Source organism: Bombus huntii, chromosome 11, assembly GCF_024542735.1.
Source record: "Bombus huntii isolate Logan2020A chromosome 11, iyBomHunt1.1, whole genome shotgun sequence".
NCBI lineage: Eukaryota > Metazoa > Arthropoda > Insecta > Hymenoptera > Apidae > Bombus > Bombus huntii.
The window spans coordinates 1,444,576-1,471,080 of record NC_066248.1 but is presented as its reverse complement, the minus strand read 5'-3'; the positions used below and the strand labels follow the sequence as shown (position 1 = coordinate 1,471,080).

Sequence of the window (26,505 nt, the reverse complement as noted above, 5' to 3'; positions counted from 1 at the left end):
GTTTCTTAAGCAGCGAAATTTTAATATTAAACGTTAAACGTGTGAAAATGCTCGTCGGATCGTTTTGAATCTTTCGATTATCTTGAAATTTCTAACGATTAGCGAGCTTTTTGAAGACTATCGAAAATAAAAATTTATCGTGACTCATAAAAAAGCAAAGCTTTTTAACGATCGTGATAATTATCAATTCGAACGTACTTCATACTAAATAAATGCAAGTAAAATTTTCCATGTAATTCACTCGATTCGTCATTTTGCCTTGTGGAACTCTTTTTCCAAAAAAAATTCCACGATTGTTTATTCGAATCGTTAAGGTGGACAGATTTTCCGGTAATTCGGTAAATTATGACTGCACGTGTTGTAATAAATTTCAGTTTGTTATCAGAGAAGCGACTAAATGTCGTAACGAAGAGCGCGTAAATTCTATAGAGGGATATGTCGTTGTCTCACAGGAATAGTAATAGTTAACGATCGCATTTGTTAAATACAGGATCGCTCAGTTTACAGATCACTGACGAGTGATTGCAACCACATTCGAATGCCGATGAGGTACAGCGTTGCAAAACAAGAGCGTTCGATCGAAGAGTAATGACAAATTTAAACCATTCGTACACGAAGTATACGTCAGGTACCTGTATCGCGATATTAAGAAACTAGTAATATCTCGGGTCGTTGATATATTTTACTTGAAATATTTCTTTTAAATAAGAGAATAGCTCTTTTATTAAGATTAATTTTCTTATTTTAAGAAGCCTCTTACCTTAAAATTCTCCTTTCCTTATTAGTTTGCTAATAAGTGCAAAGAGGAAAATATTTGTTCGTTGGAAGTCTGAGATAAACTTTTTCATTCATTAATAGGATAAAGCTTTATGACTACGTAATTTCATTTTTTATCTTTTTCGTCTAAAAGGGTAAACTGAAAGTTTAAAAACTAAAACAACCAACTAAAATATGTTCGCGATATTTACTGAACAAATAGTAAAGATGAATTTGCGGTTTCGTATAGTGTTTATCTTAAAATTCATGCTAGTGTAGTCAGCAGAGCGTGAAGCAAGAGAAAAATTTCACAAAAGCCAGAGTTCCATATTTTTTTTATCACAAAGAATTTGAATTTGAATCAACCTTTTCAAACCCAATATGTAATCGATCGCTTGTAGAATTCAAATAAAGAAATTTCGAATCAATTCCGACTAATATTACAGATCAACAATTCGATAATGAAACGAATAATATAAAAAATATTATTTCATCCAAATTAAAAAAATAAATAAATTTGAAATAAATCAAATACTACCTTTGTCGATACTTTCAAATATATAAAACAAATCAATTGAATCGATAATTTATTACCAGTCTTTTAGCGAAGTGAGCGATAACGCAAACGAAAATGATAACGCACATAAAATGCTAAAGATTATTCCAACGAAAAGATATAACTTACGTATACCTATTGGCAGGAATCGATCATGTCATCAGAACTAAAAAATATTCTACAAATAAATCATTTGTTAAATAAATGCAATAAAAGGTATACGCATATCTTGCATATGATTTTCTTTGCCATTCTATCTAAGTCTATTATATTTCTTATTTCAATTTACTAAAATTTACATCGCTAAACGATAACTTTTAAGAAGCTTGTTTATTACCTGACACATGATGTATAGAATATTATATTTGATTTTGAGAAATTTGATTCGATACATAGAAGAGATATGATATACAGAATATTATTTGAAAATCACTAAACAACTGTGTAAAACTTGCGATATTTATACATACATATACTCCTTTTCAATGAAATTTTAACAAAGAAATTGAGAATATCGGTCGATTAAGCGAAGATTTATTGTCCTTGTTAACATTTCGCGAATCAGTCATTTTAAATCGCAAATAAATTTCACGAGAGCTTGTACGTCTATCCAAACACTCACTGCCGCGGATAGATAGTCACGTAGCACGTTGGCCATTTAGTTATCCACCGTATGGATTGCCGTACCGTTAAAAGTTAACGCGTTCCCCGCCAACGTCTGTCCCTCGTAAATTTTAAATTGCACGCGCCGTGCGAGAGGCGAATTTATTTTACCGCTGCATCCGGCATATTTACTGCGAATCACAATTCACGATCAGAAGAGTCGCGATTCCATCAGCCCTTTCTGTTGAATTGTTTGGGTCATTAAGCTCTTTTGACTTTTTATTATTAGATGCTCCAACGAAATTGTTATCTGTCCATGTTACTATTGATCGTTACTATATGCAGCGAATTCAAACGGCACGAGCCTGTTTCAAATTTTATTTACGCGAAGATACGTTTCGCTGATTTTTATAAATTTACTTAAATACATACATATGTTTCTAACTGTTACGCTGATTATCAAAACCTACTGTATAGGACGATTTAGAGTATCATGAATCGATAGAAGAACTACTAAATTATCTACAATGTTCTAAATGTATCGACATAGATACATTTTTGTAACGGTACTCGAATATGTCCGAAAAATTAGAAATCACGAAATTTTGGCAGAGTACCAAGAGAGAAACGTAGAGTTTCGCAATAAGTCTTCCGTGAAAGTTATTTATTAATATTTAGTACAAGGATCTGCAGTGGACATATTGAAAATATCATGAAACTTTAGCGTCGTATATGCGAAAAATTCGGTCATAAATTTTTCTACGAAATATTGGAAGAATGCGATAAATAAAATAAAATGAATATTTTAGAAAATCGATGCTTTTATGAAATACAAGAAAAATGGAACGTCTCTCTAAAAATGTTTTTTATGAAATTTTGATTATAAAATAGTAAGTTTAACAGGAAACTATAGCCTGTTGCATTATGAAACATAGTTGCATTATTTATTTTTCTTCCTTACTGCATAGATCGTAATAATACAAATTACGACAATTTAGTATTATATAAAATATCTACAAAAGTTTAAAAATAGCTACTGTATTATTTGCCTAAACGCATAAAACAAATATCAGCAATGGTATAACAACATAAATTTTAATACATCCGTTTTAATATTATATCACTTGTGTAACGCATTCGAGAAATGTAGTTGCTATAACCATTTGATTTATAATTACTAAACGCTTAGATATACACATAAGTATTACTTATTACCATGGTTCCGTGGTATTCGTATAGATATAATAATCTATACATAGACCACCGTGCACTGGTTTAATATTGTTTGTGGCTAGTGTTGGATATATGAGGTATCCGGTCATTACGCTCTTTTGATGTTTAATTACTAGATACCTAGGTAAATGTTACTTATTACCATACTTGTTAGGTAAATTATAATAATCTGGCTTCCCACACGGCGCAGCGGCGCTCTAATATCCTTTGGAAGATAGTAAATGCATTTCATAAATTCGTAAACGATTTTCCTCTCGTATTTATATCGTTGATATAAATATAAAATTGCTTCGCAATTATATTTGCTTCGCGATAACTTGAAATAAAAAATGTATTTCTAATATTAATATTTGACAAAACTTCATTTTTTCTGTTTAGACATATTCGGAAAGAATTTTTTAATTCATTGGATATGTATCGAATAACGCGTATGAATTATTCTAACAAATATTCTTTAAAAATACGTCTAAGAAAAAGTTTCGGAAAAGAAATTAGTTTACTGCGTGAAAGTTTACTTTTCCTCGTTCGCAATTCGATCTCAGGTTACCTCGTTTCCTAGAATAGTACATACACTTTTTACTCCATGTCATTAAACAGATCGCACAGTGCAACTAAAGCGGAATGTACCGATGTACTACAGTAAACTCTAATTGCACGTTTAACACTAAACCGACTGTGATACTGTTTCCTAAAGTAACGTAGAAAATAAAACGAAAAGGATGGCACCTCTAATTAAATATTAGCTGTATGAAAATTGAAATAAATTTTGACAGCGTCGTATGCGTCACTCGTAGAGAATATCACTTCTCTATTCATCTTCGCGCCATTGCTACAAAATTGACGTTTAATCTTCATTTTATAGAAGTACTTTTATTTTTAGATCGCTATCGCATTTTATTTCGAAGTTTTCGCTCCAACTAAAAAATAAACCAAGGCTATAAAATGAAACAGCGTGAGAAAAGAAGAGCGTAGCTGTTTCCAATAATGTAATATCCGTTTACGAGTCTCCCTTTGCACATTGGCATAATTCTACAACCAATTCGACCACATTTTGAAACTACATTTTCATGAACATACGAGCACATCGATCAACAATCGCTATCTTCCTCTCGCATGAAATACTCGGTCGAATTCGACCGAGAAATCCGGATATTGCAGGCGTACCCGCATCCGTCTCCTCTTTTTTCACCACCCTCTCGATGCTCCTCTGCCATCCCATCGCCTCTGGTTAGCAATAAATCGTGGAAAGCCGCGCATTAAGAATTACGGTCGAGCGAAAGTGGGTCACGAATCAATCGAGAGAAGAAAACCGTCGAATTGTTACGGCCGAGTCGGGGTGGTTTTACCCTGCTGGAAAGAGTAATCGCTGCGGAAGGGCCTCGCAGCATAATTAATTCCTCAGCCTTATTTCAGTGCCTGTTCTTCATTCTGTGTAAACGTTATACCGTGTACCTCAATTTTTTCATCGCTCCACGACGGAAATTAATTTGATGAAACGACAACAAAGATGAAAGGCTATGAATAATATGAAAAAATCCTCTCGTCTTTTTAACGTTATTGCTGCCTATCGGTGGAAATGGATTTTATATTGCTTTTTCTTTTTTTTTTCTTTTTTTTCTAATTCTGATGTAGCGATGCTTTTTGAGAGATTGCGTTTGTTTTTGTGAAACACAGATAAAAGGACAATGGTGGATTACATTTGACGAACGATGCTTCATTTCGCTTTCTTTTTATTTCGCCTCGAGTGTAATTATATCTTTATTCTGTGTTTCTGTTATTACGTTTCTCTAACTATAATCGTCTACACAATAATCGTGTATACATTACGAGTCGATAAGTTTAAGATTAATTCCTCGTTAATATGATTTAATAAAACTCAAGCATCTTTACCGTACAAAATTAGTGTCCAAACTATGTATACGTGCTAGTATACATAAATAGAGTAGAAATATATTCAAGTCGTAGTTTCGTAAAATAAGTTGTGCTTCTGTCTTCTTAACAAGAAAGTGATAAATTATTTTTAATTCGATCGTCGTAAGCAATTCGTTTATGAGACTTCCTTTACGAAGTTCCAAAGCCAACATACCAATCACAAACTCCTGTCCCATCCTCCATACGCTCGCACGATACCACAAATTCCACGAACGAAGAATCGCGCGAATCTTCGTCGCAACAAAGACAGCGTTTTCTCAAAGAGATTCCAATCCTTGTCGGTCTGGTTTCCGCAAAAGGCGACTCCTCTTGTTGCACTGTCTTATCCATCCAATGCCATCTAATCGGCTGTGAAAATCCTGAAAAAACGATATCGGTTCGCGCGAAATTCACTCGGTTGAGGCGAATAGTTTTTCTAGCGGGATTAATCGCAAATGGAATTTAGGATTTCCAGTCACGAATGACAGGAAGACAGAAGCACGATTTCGGTATGGTGTGGCGCGCTAATTGACTTAATCAGACGGGTATTTGTCGGGGAAAGAGAATCGAGGGAAGTTAAACTCTCAAAGATAGGCGGAGGCAAATTGCCTGGAGCGATGCTGCATCCAGGGCGTTCAGCAAATTGACGCGAGAATTCATCTTAATAATCCGCCTATTAGTGGCGCGCAGATATGAGATATGTATTTCGGATACATCGTTTCGCTGATGGCAGCCAGTTACACTCTGAATTCTAGCTCGGTGAAAATCAACGCTGGAATACGCTCGAATTTGTTTCGTTCTCGAATAACGGTGATCCTGTCGATGTGCTGTTAATCATGAAAATTAAACTTCTGCGACCATCATTTTCGTAAAACATGCTATTTTCGTAAAACATGCTTTTTTTCAGACTGTTGTGAAAACGTTGTTTCTCGCGATGTATTAGATGCCTGTATTTAGAAAAGTCTGCGAATGGTTGCAGTAGTTAATTTGTACAATTTGTACGGGCAGCAAGGAATTTTAACGAGCGTGTTTTGGAGCTGTTAATGATGTCTGTTGAGAAAAGTTTGAATTTCTATACAATGACGATACGATGACAATACAGCAATTTATTACGAAAACGTTCTTTCTTAACGTCATTAATTTACTGCAACTTTTTATATATCTAATTATATTATGAACTGAACATTTAAGTATAAAATCGAGTAATAATTAACGAAACAAAGTTACCATTTAGTAGCATTTAATCGGAGATTTTCCTCTTCTACTTTAATTTTAGAGAGGTTAGTAAAATGAATAAAAAAAAAAAAAAAAATCAGCTTCACTGATCATATTCTGCGATTTCGTGATAAATCAGTACCCGTCGCTGCTTTCGTAATGAACTTTTGTCTTCGTTTAACTATTTTATCGTGAAGATCGATACCTGGTTTCTCAAATCTCCGATCCGCAACGGAAGCTAATAAATTACCGAACATGAATTTTCCATTAAATTATCTGCATAAATTAACCGTGAAATATCAAGCTCTGGGAACAAGTCGAGAACGCCACGCAATCTTGTTCGTACCCGAATGAAAATCGACAAGTAGGAAATTTCAGTCTGATGTATGCGTTTCGTTGACCTACTATCTGCGCTAAACGTTACAGAGATGAATTACTTGTTCCGCGAAATTGAATCTTGGAATTAGTAACAAATCCAAAACGCGTGTGATCTTCCACCAACTTACCGCTCGTTTGGCACAATCGATTAACATTATTTTTTAATATTAGCGTGCCTGCAACGCGTTGACAGGATGTTTCTTTCGTTCTTGATGGTAGATATATTATTTTTACGATTCTATTTGCTTAAAAATATAAAAGATCGTAGAAATCGTAACTATTACAAAAACAACAACGATCGTACAACTTGAAACACACTTCAAAATTACTCTATACGACAGAAACGTATTCTTCGTGCAATATAATATTTAAATATTTACGTGAAACGAACAGAATGAATGAAGTGAAATGAGAAGAATCAAGCATTAGTCGTAGAAATGAATTTTTTCCGATTTTTGCGTAAAATGAAAGTTTGATTGTTGGAAAGAACTGACCTAATATACGTAAATGTCATCCGAGAGGGAGAAAAAGTACATGTGTGCGTGCGTGAATGTATGCAAATCTGGAACGTAAAACGTAACAACTGCAGAAATACGTGACATATTTACTTAGTTAAAAACAAAATTAACGACGTAACATCTCTTAAGAAAAATAATAGACCACCATCCTTATTACTTAGAACGCAAACATAAAAAGCGGTATAAAAATGGAGAACTCCTGAGGCAAAGAGCACCACGAATATGCACGCAATATACATGGAAATTACTTGCGAATTTTCAAAGTAGATGTCATGTTATTCTACGTATGTATATGCGATTTTATCCAGCGAACAAAATAAACTTTCCACTCGATGCACAGACTGTTCGCTAGTTTTTTATCGGCAAGTATATATAAGCCTTCGTAAATGATATGACGAGTCTTAGGAAAATCTGGATGGAAACGAATTTGCATCTTGAAGAGACATATCATAAGGAAATACGAGAACAGGCTTTTGAATCTTTCAGAGGGATTACTTTGCAACCCATATTCACTGACTTTCGTATCGTAGCGAGAATGGAACGAAACCTAAACGTGTCTTCCTGCCTTTTGTCTGTTTCAGTGACGAAATTCATTCGTATTGGAATAGCTGACAAGAACGACAATCCGCCTTACTTCGACAAAGGCCTCTACGAGGCTGAAGTAGACGAAAATGAGGATATACAACACACGGTTCTCACTGTCACCGCCAAAGATCACGACGAGTGTAAGCGAACATATATGCAAATGCGCGATCATTTTTCACTTTGATGAACTTCTAAAGCTTGTAGCTCGTAAAAAGAAACGGATGCTGAGGCGTGTAATCGTTTCGTCTGAACGCTAGGTATCAGGAATAAAGGTTTTTAAGAAAGGAAAGTGATTGAGACGTTTGCCATGTCAATATTTAATTAGTTGATCGTTTGTACCGCTGGTTTTGTAAGTTTTCGAAAGTTTTTTGAAGGGAAGATTGTTTTCATGGTAAAAGAGATAGAATGGAAAAAATATTCTGGAACGTTTGCTTTACTTTTCTAGTGACAAAACAACGCTGTTGCATCGTGGTAAAGATAAATACCGCTGTATGAAAACAGCTACAGTTTGTTTTCTTTCTATTTCTCCATGAAAAAATTTTATAAAGCAACGATATTGTAAATTGCAAATTGATATTTCGCGTATAAAGGTAAGATGCGATTCTGTATATTAAAGTAATAATGTTTCGTACATAGTTTTCATAAAATTATAATCCGTAAACGTTCCAATTTGTATAAAAATATCCATGTCATGCTAATCAACTCAACATATATTAAACTACACATCTAGTATCGTATTTTCTAATAAATGGAAATGTCGTCGTCTACCAAACAATGAGAAAAAGTATCTTCGCTTATCGAAGGTATCAGCTCTGACGGAGTACCGATGAAGTTCGCGTCGTATGTCTTCCCTTTATTCCTGATAATGATTTTATACTTCGTCTCGAAGTTCTGTATCCTTAACCTGGCTAACAAGTTTCGCTAAAATCCATCTGCCTCTTCGCCACTCGGATCCAAAGGCACGTAAACTGCTTACAAAACTTTAAATACCAGATGGTTGAAGCAAAGTCACGAAACATATTTATCCGATAGACCTCGATTAAGAACTTAGACGTATGGATTTATTACCTTCTAATAGAACCTGCTTAAGGATACAGTCTTCTTTTCCTTTTTTCCCCGTAAATGAGAAAGGATGTCAGAGGGAAACTGACGTTGACGCTACTTATGATCGAATACGGTCCCTGGGGAAATTTTCCCAGTGAAAATTTAAAGAATGACCATTTTAATAAATCTCGCTGTTAGAATCGTAAGTTCGTTGCAAGACAAATGAAATATTTTATTTCGTAGTTGTACTACTATATTGTTCGATGATAGAATATATATCGTTTCTCGAATATAAACTCGTTGTTCGTTCAGCGAGTTGATAAGCAGAAGAATCTAAGACGTTTCCCTCTGGCGTACACCGATCGTTTTGTAAACGACACACGAACGACAGAGCGACAGGTAACGGAGTCATCGCAATCTCCTAAGGAATTTCATCTGAAAGGATCTTTCTCTGCATTTTACAGCCTCGCGTATTCGATATGAGATTACGAGCGGTAACATAGGCGGTGCATTCGCCGTGAAGAATATGACTGGCGCCATTTACGTCGCAGGTGCATTAGATTACGAAACGAGGAAAAGGGTTAGTACATCATGGTATCACGAACGAAAAGGAAAGACACTGACAGCGGTGGAGAAAAATACAGAAGAATAGAACAAGGAAGTAACAAAAACACAGGGAAATAGATAAAACAGAGAGAAAGAGGAGCGAGAAAGCCTTCGATACGTCCCTGTTTAATCCTTTTAACCGTGTCCCAAGCATCGCGTTTTATCACTCGCGGTCCAATAAAAACCGTGAAATAGTGCGAAAAGTTCCGCGGTTATTGCACGTTTCCTATCCGCTCATTTGTCATTGCTTTAATAAGTCTTTCGTTTCATGTGCTCCGACGTATCGTAGCTATGACATTATCGTAAATTTTGCTGAGAAATCAGATCACTCTGCGCTTCGTTTTAATCAAATTCCCATACCCTGGTGCGGGTCGCGTCGTCAAAACATTCGCTTCGTTTTGGACGGTTCTTCATGAATTCCGAACTTTTCGCATTCCACTTTTATCGTTTTCGTTTCTCCTCTAATTTTCTTCCTTCCATTACTTCTAATCGAGTCAATCGGTCGTATGAATTATTAGGAATACAGAAGAATAAAAAATTACACGAGATCGCACGTTATTCGATAGTTTAGAAATATTTTAAATAGTTTTATCGCTATTCCGTACGATTTATCGTTCTTTGTCGTACGTATTATTTGGTAAAATGAATTCGTTTTATTAATCAAGGTACACGATGTTCACGTTCTATCTGATATTTTATCGCGATTATGAAATATTTTATATTCTTAATATTCAATTTTACGTCGAATTTATGTTAGAAAATTAGAAAAGGGAATGGTCTCTCGCGAGGATTAAAGCACCAATTTACTTGATTAATCTTTTACTTTTTGCCTTGTTTCATTAAAGCGTAAGGTTGTTCAACTTCGTTCGTCCATTCTACGTATTGCTGCAAAAAAGACTTTCATGCTTTAAAAACGGTTTCATCAGTCCACTGTTTTTATAACTTCCATTAAAAAAAAAAGTAATCTCGTTTTTATGAACTTTTTTTTGGTCCATTAAATAGACAGCAGCGCTCGATCTTTATAAACTTTTTTATCAGAACTTCCCGTACCGAGCTTCTCGCGTGCCGCTGGTTTCTGATCTATAAAATGTAACCAAGAGATAAGTTTCGCTGTCAAACGTATGTTTCGTCGAATTCATCCGAAATTTTATCGACAATTTATTTCCTCCGTTGTTTCTACAATAAACTGCTTATTTTTTTACGATCCGTAAATTGTTGCTCGAAAGTTGCATTTCCATTATTCCCAGAAAGAGACCGCTGTCGGTGCAGTAACTCGAGTCAGCTGCAAACGCTGTTATCCACTTGTTCTGCTTTAATCTTACAGTACGAGCTTCGCCTGACCGCGTCTGATAACTTGAAAGAAAATTACACGACGGTCGTGATACACGTGAAGGATGTAAACGATAATCCGCCTGTCTTCGAGCGCCCGACTTACAAAACGCAGATCACAGAGGAAGATGACAGGACTTTGCCTAAACGCGTCCTCGGGGTAATTATTCCATCTATTCTGAAATTGGTGCATAATTTACCAAGCGATTCGTACTCACTATATAGTTGAATCTTATACTTTGAGGGTCGGAGAACCGACACAAGTGATAAATATTACAAAGAATTCTTATTCTATAGATATAAGATATTCGTTACCGAATATACGATAGTTTAATTTAAAAAGGAGCCGTGACAAATTCTTATCTTCAGAAATCGCCAACGTAATTAAATCGTCTAGCTAGTCGATAAATCCTTCTCTTTCTAAGCTGCGTATATTTCAATTGCCTTTACGTATAATTCGGTCAAACGTGATCGTCCTAAATCCCAGGTAAAGAAATAGAATAATAGTAAGAGAATGATGTTATACTGGAAAATTGCTAGCTGGAAAATTGATGGAATTGATTCGTTAAATCGTTCGACGTGAATTCGATCCTTATTTTATCCAATTACGACCAGGCTATCGTTATGTCTTCCCTGTATGTCCTTTATCACGAACTTCTGGATAAAGGAAAATTATAGTATTTGGACAGCAGCACGTTGTATCTACGGGCTAATATAGAATTCAGAACGTAAAATCCCGAATAAAACAAGGTATATGGGACATAAAGTATGGATTGTAGAATATGGAATACATAATACGAAATGTAAAATATGCAGCATAGAGTATAGGACATAATGCATAGAATATAACGTAAAACACGAAATCTACAGATCACGATCAATGGCGTATAAATTTTTCGTCGTATATATTATATTACCTACGTATGACGAGATGAATTAATAGGAAACAAAAGCGAATGTGACATTTTTATTAAACTTGTCGTTTAAGTATACATATTTATGTCAAATCCAGCCAAAAGTATTTAAAATAAAAGTATTTAAAATAATATGAGTGGAAATTATCCACTCTATTCCACGAACGAAATTTTAATTGATTTCATACAGTTTTCATATATTTCGGGGTTTCGTATATTTTGATTGACAGAATAAGAAATTTAACACAATGGCAGGCCTGAATGTGGCAACGAATAACAAATATTTGATATCCAAAACGTTAACTAATTCCTACCAGAGGAATTGAAGAATAATAAAGAGAAGAATTATAAAAATGTTCGTTAAAAAAGACTATAAAGTTATTAGACTTAAATTTTTGGAATATTTTCAAGTTACATATGTGTACAAGTACGATATCGCTTGCAGAACGACCTGGTAATTATAATAATAAATTGCTGAAACAATGTATTTATCGATAATGAATTTTTGACACAGGTCACAGCCACTGATGGGGATAAGGATAGGCCACAGAATATCGTCTACTTTTTAACTGGTCAAGGTATCGATCCTGATAATCCAGCGAATAGCAAATTCGATATCAACCGTACCAGCGGAGAAATTTACGTTCTAAAGGTTTGTTCCATTTGCCAAATTTAATTAACACGAATCAGCGTAAAGATTAGTGTATGTAGAAACTTCGATTCTCGATTACTGATTCTTTTATCGCTAACAACAAATACTTTCTGTCTTTATTAATTTTTTATTTATTAACGATTTTAATACTTGGATGCCAAAAAATTATCGAAACAGGAGAATGCTCGCCACAAACTCCACGTGCCAAATTAAATATTTCTACGTAAGCTCATAAATCCATTAAAACACCTCTCTAAGTACCTTAAAACTTCTACTTTAAATCACCTCTTGCTGCTTTTATACAAAAGTTATTTAAATCGTTCAAAAGTTACGGTTTAAGTTTATTTAAAACTGATACAATGCAGCAGCGAAAGAAAGAAATTAAATTTTCGACGATAAAATCGTGTATTTAATTCGTAGTCCCGGTCGAAAGTACGTTTTGTCGTCAAAAAGTATCGTAGAGGAAAAAATCGCTCAGAAGTTTCAGCGAAGCTTCTTTTATTAAATTTGCCTCGCATCCTAAGTTACTTAGGGCCGTAATCTCGGTGTTACTCCACAGCCACTGGACAGGGATCAACCAAATGGAAGACCGCAGTGGCGATTCACTGTATTTGCTCAAGATGAAGGCGGAGAAGGTTTGGTTGGATATGCTGACGTTCAAGTGAACCTGAAGGACATCAACGACAATGCACCTACGTTCCCACAAGGCATTTATTTCGGGAACGTCACGGAAAACGGAACGGCAGGTAAAGTTAGATTACATTTTCGCTATGAAGGAAATATTGCTTTTTCTTTCACGATGTGTTAACATAGTCTTTGCAATATATGATTTATTCGTGATACATTGTTGGAAATATGAGAATGGACAGACACGATTTATATTCAAATAACGTTTAATAATCTAGATTGGCAATCTAGAACAAATGGACATCTTTAAGTATCAATTTAAGGTTTGTGTGAAAACGATTATTGTTAATTGATAGCTCAGTGGTATGTATTAATAAAAATACATTGTTTCTAAAAAAAATGAAATAAATACAGAAAGCATCATACGTAAGACGTGTATTTATCTAGAAAAAAAAAAAAGAAAGAATAGTACATAAGTATTTTAGTATTTTAGTTTTTTACAGTTAAAGATTTTATCATTTACATTGCTTTTTCTATACAAACGATTAAGATCAGTTTTTTCCTTACTTGTTCCCAGGAATGGTTGTAATGACCATGACAGCGGTCGACTATGACGATCCGAGCGAAGGTACAAACGCAAAACTAATTTATTCTATCGAAAAGAATGTCATCGAGGAGGAAACTGGCTCGCCAATTTTTGAAATTGAATCGGAAACCGGTGTGATAAAGACGGCAGTATGCTGTTTGGACAGAGAACGCACGCCAGATTATTCTATACAAGTGGTAGCAATGGATGGAGGGGGGTTAAAGGGTAAGTTAAAAATTAAAATGGAAATTCTGAAAGATCTTTGGAAATTTTAACTCATTAACGCATAAAGTATAAAGTGTTTTAAAGATAGAAATATCAGATTTATTTCAAATCAGATCTCAAGATCTTTTTGTATTTAATATTTTAAATTTTCCATCTAAAATTGTTTCCTGCTTTAATTACAATCTACTGAGATTTTGATGGCATTTTTCCAATATTTAGGGACGGGGACAGCATCTATACGAGTGAAAGATATAAACGATATGCCTCCGCAATTCACAAAGGAGGAATGGTTTACGGAGGTAGACGAAACGGAAGGTCCAGATTTGCCGGAAATGCCAATTCTTACGGTCACTGTACACGATGAGGATGAGACCAATAAATTCCAGTATAAGGTACTGTTCATTGCGTCACTCGAATCGTTCCTTCGCGTATCTTTCCCCGAATTTCTTAAAGAAATTACGTTAATTGATTTAACAAAAAAGTTTTCTTATAACGGTTGAAGAAAAATAATTGTAGAATTATCGTTTATCGTATTAATTTACAAACGCAGGTGATCGAGAGCAGTGGTTACGGTGCTGATAAATTTACCATGGTAAGAAATAACGATGGCACGGGTTCCTTGAAAATTGTGCAATCGTTGGACTACGAGGACCAATTGCAGAGCAACGGATTCAGATTTAGGATACAAGTTAACGATAAGGTATTTAATTAAAAACTTACACAATTTTATAGATAACTTATATTTTTAAATCTACTGTTATCTTCCTACTCTATGTTCCCATACCCATTCTCCATAAATAATAAGATCATTTTCTAGCATATTTAGTACATTCTTCGTCTTGTTATAAGATAAAGTACGAGTCACGTTATTTTCTTACATTTTTGTGTTACAATCTTTCAGAAACATATCTCATTCTATTTGTATTTCTATATTTTCAATCAACGATTTTTGGTTTGTGATACTATGCTGTAATATCCTGTACCTCGTAGGGCGAAGACAATGACAACGATAAGTATCACGTTGCCTATTCCTGGGTAGTGGTGAAGCTACGCGACATAAATGATAATCAACCGCAATTCGAGAAGGCGAATATCGAGACCACGGTTCCTGAAAATGCTCGCATTGGAAGCAGTCTCGAAACATTCACAGCCACCGATCCTGATCAGGGTGGTAAGAGCAAAGTGTTCTATTCGATCGATAGAAGTTCCGATCGTAAGAGGCAATTTTCGATCAACGAAAATGGCACGGTATCGATCCAGAGGAGTCTCGACCGCGAAGAAACCCCAAGGCATCAGGTAAATCGTAAAACCATATTGTTTATAAAATATTGATCGGATAATAACTTGTATTATTTATTTAATATTTAGATTATACTACTTAGATTCGAGACAAACCAAACTAAAAATCATTTGTTTCAGGTGAAAATCTTGGCCATCGACGATGGAATTCCACCTAAAACAGCGACAGCCACGTTAACAGTAATCGTACACGACATAAACGATAATCCGCCAAGATTTCTGAAAGATTATAGACCCGTGCTACAGGAACACTCGCAACAGAAAAAAGTAGTAGAGATCTCAGCGACGGATGACGACGATCGATCGAAGAGCAATGGACCACCGTTTACTTTCAGGATGGATCCAAAGGCAGACGATGTGATTCGTGCCAGTTTCAAAGTTGAGAGCGATAACAGTGAGTCTGGATCCAATCCTATTACGTTCCCGTTTCAGTGGAACGTTGTTAGTTGTAGTTCGATAGTTCTCGCTAACAAACGCCGGTTTTCTGTTTCCTTGCAGAGGGAGCGAACGGGGATGGCATGGCTATTGTGTCATCGTTACTATCGTTTAACAGAGAACAACAAAAGGAGTACTTGATACCGATCGTTATCAAAGACACAGGAACTCCATCGATGTCTGGGACCAGTACTTTAACTGTTATTATCGGGGATATTAACGATAACAAAATGCAGCCTGGATCAAAGGACATTTTTGTATATAACTACGCAGTATGTATTTCATTTCTATATTTAAATTTCATATAATTTTCTGTTTATTTTGACATTTTAGAAGTAAAGGAATTCGTGTTATTTAATATCAATTTTTATCCCAGAAACTAAGATGTAAATAAAATCAAGATACTATTGTCATACGTGACTTATGTGTGATATAATTACTATGCTATAATTACATAATTACTGTACTTATTTGAAAACTCAATACTATAATACGTTAGAATGAAATAGCACATTAATCTGGCTAAATGAATACTCAAAGAGTTAAAGATTATATTTCATAAAGTTATTATTCAATATATAATTATAATTAAAGGTTCGTATAATTTGACTTGGTCGAGTTCGTTTCACAGGGACAATCACCAGACACAGAAATAGGCAGAGTTTACGTATTCGATTTGGACGATTGGGATCTACCGGATAAAAAGTTCTATTGGGAGGGTTTAGAGCACGCTCAATTCAAGCTAGATGAGGACACCGGTATGATTTATATGAAATCAGGCATTCACGACGGTAGATATCATCTACGTTTCAAAGTCTACGATCGGAAGCACACGCAAACAGATGTCCCAGCAAACGTGACAGTCACGGTGAAAACGATTCCTTTCGAAGCTGTATTAAATTCTGGTTCGGTTCGAATATCTGGTATAACAGACGAAGATTTCATTCGTGTTTGGGATTATAAAGTAATTATTCTATTTAATTATACACTATTAACTCGTTCTTTTTTATATGAAATCTATATTTAATGAATTTTTCATTTTTTCTCCTCCAGTCACAAACTATATCGCGTAGCAAAGCAGAATTATTTAGAGATAAATTGGCGCATTTGTTAAATATCGATAGAGAAAATGTAGACGTGTTTAGCGTTCAATTACGTAGAATGCATCCACCGTTGACAGACGTCAGATTCGCGGCCCACGGATCGCCGTATTACAAGCCTGTAAGATTGAATGGAATCGTACTAATGCATCGTGAAGAAGTAAGTTAATATGAATTAATTCATGGCATTTCAATTTGTTATAGTGTAAATAATTCAAAATTTGCCATCTAAGTCATTTTAAGATTCTAAATCTTCCCATTGAATATTTTTGGCTTCTAATTAAATGGAATGTCAGTGAAAATATCAGATTATTATAAATATAGGAATATTGGATTACTTCAGCTTTTAGCAAAATTTTGTATCAAAGATACATCCTTTTCATGACCCTTTTACGTACTAGGGATAAATCCTATTATGAATGAATTATCAACAACGTTCAATCCGATATTATCACATAAATTAATACTTAATGAGGTCAATAACAATATTTCATAAATTGGATATTGTTTTTACTGAAACAAGGATTTCATGAAATGACCTGTTTTATAATTTATAGTAATAAATGAAAGGTCTCCAAATCGCAAAACCAATCAAACTTATATAAAGGCTAAAATATATTTCACACAATTTGATTAAAAAATAATTTTAATTTAATTAGATCGAGAAAGAGGTCGGTATTAACATAACGATGGTGGGCATCGACGAGTGTTATTACGAGAATGAAGTATGCGAGGGTAGTTGCACAAACACCTTGGATATTAGCAGTTTACCATACATGGTCAATGCAAACAGAACCGCCCTAGTGGGTGTGCGGGTGGATGTAATCGCTGAATGTACATGCGGAGCTCGGAACTTCAGTAAAGGGGAATCATGTAGAAACAGCCCTTGTTATAACGGAGGCCGTTGCGTGGAAGGCCGATTTGGGTTATCGTAAGTCTGACAACTGGTGAAATTTAACATGTGATGTATTATACTAGCATATTAATTTTATTTAATGCATTTTTTATTACGTAGATGTCAGTGTCCTGCTGGATATAATGGTCCAAGATGTCAGCAAACTGCAAGAAGTTTCCGTGGAAATGGCTGGGCTTGGTATCCTGCACTAGAAATGTGCGATAACAGTCATCTGAGCTTCGAATTCATCACTAAGAAACCTGACGGATTACTATTATACAATGGGCCTATTGTTCCTCCTGAGGCTGATGAAATTATGGTTTCTGGTAAGCAAATATAGATCATAAGATAACAATAGATTTCTTAAGGTAATCAATAGCTGCCTCTATGATGTCTTTGCCAGACATCTTAATTATATTATATTAAGTTTAATAAATCAGCGATTTTTACAGCAACGAATGAAATAATATACTATTACGTAATGAACGTATTTACAGATTTTATATCCGTTGAGCTGGAACGTGGAATACCTCGACTGTTGATAGACTTCGGTTCTGGTACTTTAGAGTTAAAAGTGAAGCCGAAAAGAACTTTGGACGACGGAGAATGGCACAGACTCGACATCTTTTGGAACACGGAGGTCAGAATTATCTTTTAAATCATAATTTAAATATCTCTATATGTGTCAAAATGAGAAAATAAAATTAAAATTATTAAAATGATTTCCTTCTTCTAGAAGGATAAGGTTATAACTAGATTACATCCAGTTTACAACGATCGCTTATAATTAATTCCACGGAATCCTATTTTATTTTACAGACGGTGAAATTAATCATCGATTATTGCAAATCCGCGGATATCTCAGAACCGGAAGACGGTACGCCACCAGAATTCAACGACACCAGTTGCCAAGCTCAAGGCACCATACCACCCTTCAACGAATATCTAAACGTAAACGCACCACTTCAAATCGGTGGTTTATACGTCGAGCAATTCGATCCAACTCATTACAAGTGGAAGCATATGCCAGTTGGTAAAGGTTTCGATGGCTGCATCAAGAACCTCTTTCACAATAGCAAGCTTTACGATCTAGCACATCCTGGATTATCGAGAAACAGCGTAGCTGGCTGCCCTCAAACCGAGGAAATCTGCAACAACCAGGAATCCACCTTCCGTTGCTGGGAACACGGTACTTGCGTAGGAAGCTTCACTGAAGCTAGATGTCAATGTAACCCAGGATGGACTGGTCCTGGATGTATGACATCCACTATACCAACGACATTCAAACCACAAAGTTATGTCAAATACGCGTTGTCGTTCGAACCGGATAAATATTCCACTCAAGTACAACTGAGATTCCGCACCCGAGAGGTCCATGGTGAATTGTTTAGGGTCAGCGATCAGCATAACAGAGAATACGCTATTTTGGAGGTGATTATTCACGTTATCGCATTTTAGAAGTGAAAATAATATTCATTTAAATAAAGAAAGGAAACTAGCTAATTAAGTTAATAAAATATTCAATTATAGTTATTGCATCTTTTAATTCCTAGATCAAGGACAGCAGACTGCACTTCCGTTACAATTTGAACAGTCTGAGAACTGAGGAACGAGACATATGGCTGACTGCGATAGCTGTTGATGATGGACAGTGGCATACAGTTAGAGTATCGAGATACGGATCAGCTGCAACTTTGGAATTGGATGGTGGTGAAGGAAGAAGATTCAATGAAACCTTCTCCTTCGAAGGACACCAGTGGCTATTGGTTGACAAACAAGAAGGAGTTTTCGCGGGCGGCAAGGCTGAGTACACTGGAGTTCGGACGTTTGAAGTGTACGCGGATTATCAGAAAGGTAAACATTTTATAATTTTTGATAATCAAGTTGAAGAAGAGTAGAAATGAAGACTGTGGAAAATGGCATATTCAGTTATATATAGACAAAAGTTCTTGAACAGAAAGGTGCAGAATTAAATAGTTAGAAAGGCATTACGTGATAAAATACAAAAAATAAGATGCAATTATAAAAAGACTTCAGTGTTCATAGGATGATGCGAGGAGGAAGTTAATATAATTTTTCGTTTGAACAGGATGTCTCGATGACATAAGACTAGAGGGCAAACATCTTCCATTACCACCCGCTATGAATGGAACACAATGGGGTCAAGCAACAATGGCCAGAAATTTGGAAAGAAACTGTCCTTCGAATAAACCCTGTGCCAACGTCATTTGTCCAGAACCATTCGAATGTATCGATCTTTGGAACGAATATGATTGCACGTAAGTACTGCAAAATTTAAAGAACGCTATCTTTAATTTACATGTTTGTGTACATACGTATGATTTGATAAATCTTATCTTGTCTATGTTCCTAGATGTGGGGAAGGAAGAATTCCATCGCCTGATAGCAAAGGATGCATGGACAAAAACGAATGCATAGATTATCCTTGTTTGAACGGTGGTAGATGTATCAATCAAGATCCACGCTTTAGATATAGATGTATTTGTCCCGATGGTTTCTGGGGAGAAAATTGCGAGCTCGTTCAAGAGGGACAAACATTGAAACTCAGTATGGGAGCTTTGGCAGCTATTTTAGTTTGTCTTTTGATTATTCTTGGTAAGTATCGCGCGGACAAGATGTATTACACGCGTAAAAAGCTACAGAAAGAAACATAACTTTCTAGAGTGAAAAATTACACACTGACTAAAAGAATTCTACTATAGTTAATCAGTATCGTTCCTTTAATATTCCTCGTCCATTAAAAATGAAAAGAAAATGTATCTTTACGAAAAAGATAATTAAAACATCAAAAGAATTAAAAAATCAACTAATACAGAAAGTGATTAATGATATTCGTATTATGTTGTAGTTCTCGTCTTAGTATTTGTCGTCTATAATAGAAGAAGAGAATCTCATATTAAGTACCCTGGGCCTGATGACGACGTGAGAGAAAATATCATCAACTACGATGACGAGGGTGGCGGAGAAGATGATATGACCGCATTCGACATTACCCCGCTTCAAATTCCTATTGGTGGCCCGATTCCAGAAATGGGCGGGAAGCTACCACCATGTAAAATACCCTGTAAATAATCCTCGTTGTTATATACATCCAAGATAACGGATAATCGGATATTCATACCATTGCAAATATTTTACAGACACACTAGGACCAGAACCAAACGTGGGCATCTTTATAGAAGACCACAAAAAGAGAGCTGACAGTGATCCAAACGCACCACCGTTCGATGATCTACGAAATTATGCATACGAGGGTGGCGGAAGCATCGCAGGTTCATTGTCATCGTTAGCTTCCGGTAAGTACTTCTGTTTTCGTTTAATATTAAAAATGAATGAAAATTAAGATTACCAATTACAGATTCTTTGCAAAAAGGATACTCGACTGTTGCTTGATTCACCTATAAGAGTAAGAAAAATATATGTGAATAATTATTTTAAAATCGACAGGAACAGACGACGAGCAGCACGAGTACGAGTACTTAGGTGCTTGGGGACCGAGATTCGACAAGCTAGCCGACATGTACGGACCGGCGGAAGAAAGCGAAGAAGAAGACTAAGAATATCGTAAAGGATCTCTACAATCTGTAAGCTCGCACGATTTGTACACCCTCGAAGAAACAGTGTTTGCGTGAGCTTAAAAGAGAAGAAGGAAGAAAAGAAAAGAGGAAAAATGAAGAAAGAGACTATCCCCTAAGAAACGTGTGTGCTCGAACGAACTTTCTATTACGAAGACAAGAAAAAAAGAAGACATACGACAGAATCGAAGAAACCGTAAAAACCAGTGTTTTTTGCGTTATTCGAGCAACAAAGACGTTCCGTTTTGTTGATGAAACAAGTGCACGTTTCCAGGCGCATATTCTTTGCGATGTGCACACGCGAACAAGAACGAGGCGGCCACACGGTGTGCGCGATTACGAGAAAATGAAAGAGAGAGAGAGAGAGAAAGAGAGAGAAGAATTAACATCCTCTGGTCGAAATTTTATAAAAATGAAGCTACTCGTCGATGTCGATGTCGATTTCACGAAAACAGCTTTCCATCCACTTCCCTCGGCCGTAAAAAAAGAAAAAACAAACGAACGCTATCGCAATAAGAATCTCTATCGAATCATGGTCAATCGTCACGACACACCGTAGGTGGCGCATAATTCTCGAAGGGTGTAATACCTATCTGTATAGCACGTTACGCGTATACGTAGTGAATTCGCGCGTATCAGCCTGCACGCGAGACTTTTCTATTATAATAAAATAAATCTATATATATATATATTATATATGTACGATTCATTATTTTTAGTCACAGTCATAGTTACTATTTCTCGGTACAACCGTTCTCGATGTCTCGGTATTCGATCGGTTAAAATTATCATCGGCGCGACAGCATCGGTTCTACTGGAATTATATTCGTGAACACGTTACTACTGCCAGCCGTGCGCGTGATGGGTCGTTTCCGTTTTACCTCATCTACATTGGGTCATCAAGTGGCCGTATATGATACTTTCAAGGGCATTTCTCATTTATCCGTCTTCTAAATCCCACTCAACTTATTCATCGTATTCAGATGTTAGTTGACGGGAATTCTTTCGTTTCTTCCGCGAACGCGCACCGGCTAATAGAAACTCCCCGTGTAACGTACCATGAATTCGTATATTGACGTTGTTGAGTATAAGGGAAGAGAGATCTTGAGTAAAATGATTCATTCGCGTCGCCTTCCTGGTTCGCGCGATGCGAACGATCCTAATGTGGTCTATCGTACTAAAAATAGGGATTATTTAAGAGAGAGCGAGAGAACGAAATAGAGCGAGAGCGAGAGCGAGAGAGAGAGAGAGAGAGCGAGAGAGAGAGCGCGCGCGAGAGAGAGAGAGAGAGAGAGAGAAAGAGAGAGACACGTTTAGTTGTTGTTCGCGAGTCGTGAACCATCCTCATCGTTGTCATCGTCGCCGTCACCGTCGCCCACATTAGTTATTGATAGTATTATTATTGACATTACGATAAATATATATATATATTATAAATATGGATTTATATAAATAAATAAATGAATAAATATAAATAAATAAATATATATATATATATAGAAAGAGAGTTAAAAAAGAGAGAAGCGCACGGCGGAAGACAAAGGGTACTGCAACGTGTGCGGCGCATGAAAGTCCGCATAAACAAATTGAGAATTACCGCGCGCGTATGTAATTATAATTAATATTATATAGCGGTATAAATATAAATATGAATATAAATATATATACATATATATATATATATATATATATTATACATAAATGAAAAAAACGCATACACACGAAATCACATTGAAAAGAAGATTAAAAAGACAAAAATTAACAAAAAAAAAAAAAGAGAGAAACAGAGAAAGGAAGAGAAAAGAACCGTAATAGTACGATACGAGGGGCCGGTTGTCGAGAAAAGCTCACGATTCAAGTCTCGACGTAGGGTTAATATTTATTTTCTGTCGATGGTCGAACCGGCCAACAAGTTGCGATTACACGAAAGAAAACAATGGAATGAAAAAGTACGGCGAACAAGGAAAAAAAGAAGAAAGATGAGAAAAATGAGAAGGAAAAGGAATGGAAAGGAGAAAAAGCGGAGGAACGAGGGAAGAGAAAAATCGGCGAGCGTGCGAAAAAGGAAATGACGCGAAAAGTCCCTTCTACGTCGCAGCATCGATGGCGAGTTCGATACCGCAAATAATTTCGTTGCTCGATCAATGCCCTTGATTGATCGTAAGCGAAAAATCGTTTATGCTACGACGATAATAAGGATGGCGTCAACCTAGTGCATCTCCATGCATGTGTCTCGACTGATTTGTAAAATTCTCTACGGAAATATTAATAGTCAATTTATCGATTAGGTGAAGCCCCGTCGGATCGAGTGATCCGGGCGTAGTGTTTAAGCACTTGTACGAATATTGTAAGTAACGTCGTGTATTTCGGTGTGCCGGTGCCGCTCGTAACGTGTCGCGATCGGTACCGAGCATCTCTGTATAATTGTCCTACCAAGATTCGTCGTCTTGCGTATCGTTTCCCGGCAATGTTTGTGATATTACGTTTTCCGCGCCCGTTGTCTTCGACGTCCGTTTACGTCTGTTCCTCATGAGCCTCTGAGAACATCGAGAAACACATCGAAATCTCACTTTAAGCTACGTTCACATTGCACGTACATTTCTCCCCCCATATCTCTTTTTTCATTATTTTTCTCTAGATGTTACCAGCCTATATGTTCGTCCGAGATATTCGTTTTTGTACATACGATAACTTATCGCTGTCCCCACTTTTCTTGTGATTATTGAAATTACTTGATTCGAAGATCACGGAGGAAAAGAACGATAAGTCAGGTTTGTTTTTCATACGAGTAATTCTAAAATCCAATACCCTCTCAACTAATCACATATCTATAACCTTCTCTTTTTAACCCCTTTTTAACCACCAAATAACTTCAAGATCAGAAAGTCAACAAACTTGTACTTATCGTATTTTTCTCCTGTACTTCTCGTGTCCAAGTATCGCGAGACTTTCTGCCGATTCTCAACTAAATTACGATAGATTGCCACAAGATTCTAGATATTGATAACGTTTCGTTCTCAAATATTCAGCTTAAACGAATCTCTATATTGTTAAGATATCTTCTTATAAAATTGTTTCTAACGATAACATAACATTGGTAATATCAAACAATCCGAATTTCTATTATCACTTCGATTATCCGTAATCGTTCTTTCAACGATTAAACTTTCCATTCTATACTCTCCAAAATGTAGCTGAGTGTTTCTCAAAGATCGTTAATCCGAATTCGTTGCCTGTTTATCAACCAAAATAGATTTTATCCTTCTCGACATACCGAGACCGCTACACTTCACGTTTCTCGATGTCGACAGGTTCTTTACCATTGAATTATCGTTGTTTCATTATCTCACCGTCCTCCTTCGTAGTACACCATTTCGTTTCTCCGGCCATTCCTATCGTCGACTTTACCCCGCCAAGTAGTTTCTAAGCAGAGACAGTATTCGACGGACTGGCGTTACAGGAGGACGAACGGTTTATCGTTGAGTAACTGATAATGAGTTGAATAGCGCGCACAAGCGCGCACGTGTGTGTACAGTGGCAAAAAAGAAAAAAGAAGAAGAAAAGGAGAAGAAAAGAAAGACGGTTGTCGCGTGATTTTTGAAAAGAGTAACTCGGGAGATTAGAACGATCCTCGATTTCTTGGAGATTGGCTTTGCAAGAAGGAATTAATAAGTCCCCTGAAAATACATTATTCTAGGACACCTGCCCTTATTTCGTAAACAAACCCAATTAGACGTATACTTTGATAATGCGAAGCCTTATCAAACTATCGGGCATTTTTTTAAATAATAGACACGTTAAAAGGATAATAGGAAATATTACGTTCGTTTCAACATATTGTCGAAAACATAACGTGTATGTACATTCATTTATCAACATCAGGCAGTAGAAACGTGGGTATAGTAAGAACGTCGTTCGTTAAAACGAAGACTATAATTATTCTTCATTGCGTAATTACATATAACTGTAATGGTGTAACATAATTTTAAAGAGATCTAAATGTTAGTAAAGTCAACTTCCGAGACTCACTTTTACAATGCGCAAGTTTACAGCGTCATTCGACAATTTGATAAGAAGCGTCTATCTCCATTCGCTTGACCTAGGCACCTCGAAAAACTTGCGCGATACCTAAAAGGACGCAGAACCTTACGAACAGCAAATCAACGAAAACCTATGCAATTTTTTTCGTTCTTATAAAAATTTCATGTCCTTCGCTTACGAAGCGAAGTAAAATTTGTAAAATAGTAAAATAACGCCGAATACATTCACTTCGACAATATGAAAACATCTCATATTTGCGATCGAAATGAAACAAATGGTACATCGACGGGCTAGCAAGCTGTGTTTTTTATCGTAACATCTTCGTTAAACTGAAACTCTCGGTATCGTACATTCGTTAGTATATATTTTTATATAACTTTGAAGCGGAAGCAGTTCGTAAGGTGCAAAGGAAATATTGTTCAGAGCCCGCCAACCATCCGATGTAAATATATAATATTTGCAAAACGTGTCAGATTCGTTGAAGATGTATTCGTTACGATTTCATTTGCCACTGATGGAGCGTATTTAGTTGCAAAACGTACAAAAGAAGAAGAGTAGAAGCTGTTGACGCGAGTTTGAGAAAGGATCGATTAGAAAGAAGAAAGAAGAAAACGATCGTTGCGACGAAAACGTTCCTTATCCTCATTCCATAAGATCGTTTTCGTAGTTGGTCGAAAACAATCTCTATTTTTAAGAAATAGAAACTTAAGTAGCTTCGTTTTTAGTAATTAATACGAAATTCTGTAGCCAGCGAATATTTATAAATCTTTCTGTTTCTAACGTATATTTAGAAACGTTTTCTTCGTATTTTCCGTTTATTTATATTTATAAATAACGATTAGTAACATAGCCTGAATTTTGAATAATAGCAATAACGGATTTCTTAATACATTGTAAATGTTCGAAGCGTGTCACGAATGACGAGTAAGTGAGTCTAGAAAAAGGAAATCTGTAAATTTTGTAGAATAATTGTGAATATTTAACGTTTCTTTATGTACGCGATAATTACCAACACTTGTGTCATTTCTATTTTTAACGTCACGACGTATGTATTAACCAATGCACTGATCATAGAATACAATTCATTGTACGAAACGAATTTAATTTCATCGAATCAGCATATCTTTTATACGAAAGAAAGAGAGAAAAAAGGATACTCCTGACAAGACGACAGCGTTCTCAGGATCGATTTACTTTTCAAGCAATATCGTTTGTATTATACACCAGATTTCATGTATTTCGAAAATGATAAACTTTACAGCCGTCGAATTGCTTGAACGACCCAAAGGTCAGCGTCGATCGAACGATATTAAGTTAAGGTACCATTTGAGGCACACACGGCTCAACTTTTTTACCGAAACCGAGTTAGCACGCGAACAAGAACGTCGAAATGTATTTAAG

At 35.9% G+C, this 26,505-nt stretch overlaps 1 protein-coding gene across 1 annotated transcript in view; it reads left to right on the top strand.

Annotated features, from left to right (window-relative positions):
* The window catches only part of LOC126871046 (neural-cadherin-like), an 88,963-nt gene extending 67,210 nt beyond the window's left edge, over positions 1 to 21,753 (top strand). The window contains exons 2-24 of the mRNA XM_050629403.1: positions 7,752 to 7,895; positions 9,264 to 9,379; positions 10,730 to 10,894; positions 12,163 to 12,300; positions 12,860 to 13,046; positions 13,505 to 13,738; positions 13,958 to 14,130; positions 14,289 to 14,438; positions 14,729 to 15,034; positions 15,158 to 15,431; positions 15,536 to 15,744; positions 16,104 to 16,436; positions 16,526 to 16,732; positions 17,232 to 17,503; positions 17,588 to 17,793; positions 17,965 to 18,107; positions 18,287 to 18,898; positions 19,021 to 19,321; positions 19,557 to 19,746; positions 19,842 to 20,083; positions 20,337 to 20,552; positions 20,629 to 20,784; positions 20,936 to 21,753. Of these exons, the coding sequence (XP_050485360.1) occupies positions 7,752 to 7,895; positions 9,264 to 9,379; positions 10,730 to 10,894; positions 12,163 to 12,300; positions 12,860 to 13,046; positions 13,505 to 13,738; positions 13,958 to 14,130; positions 14,289 to 14,438; positions 14,729 to 15,034; positions 15,158 to 15,431; positions 15,536 to 15,744; positions 16,104 to 16,436; positions 16,526 to 16,732; positions 17,232 to 17,503; positions 17,588 to 17,793; positions 17,965 to 18,107; positions 18,287 to 18,898; positions 19,021 to 19,321; positions 19,557 to 19,746; positions 19,842 to 20,083; positions 20,337 to 20,552; positions 20,629 to 20,784; positions 20,936 to 21,045 (5,084 nt within the window). The 3' untranslated portion in view covers positions 21,046 to 21,753. The remainder of the gene's footprint in view (positions 1 to 7,751; positions 7,896 to 9,263; positions 9,380 to 10,729; positions 10,895 to 12,162; positions 12,301 to 12,859; positions 13,047 to 13,504; positions 13,739 to 13,957; positions 14,131 to 14,288; positions 14,439 to 14,728; positions 15,035 to 15,157; positions 15,432 to 15,535; positions 15,745 to 16,103; positions 16,437 to 16,525; positions 16,733 to 17,231; positions 17,504 to 17,587; positions 17,794 to 17,964; positions 18,108 to 18,286; positions 18,899 to 19,020; positions 19,322 to 19,556; positions 19,747 to 19,841; positions 20,084 to 20,336; positions 20,553 to 20,628; positions 20,785 to 20,935) is intronic.
* Positions 21,754 to 26,505: the final 4,752 nt, after the last annotated feature.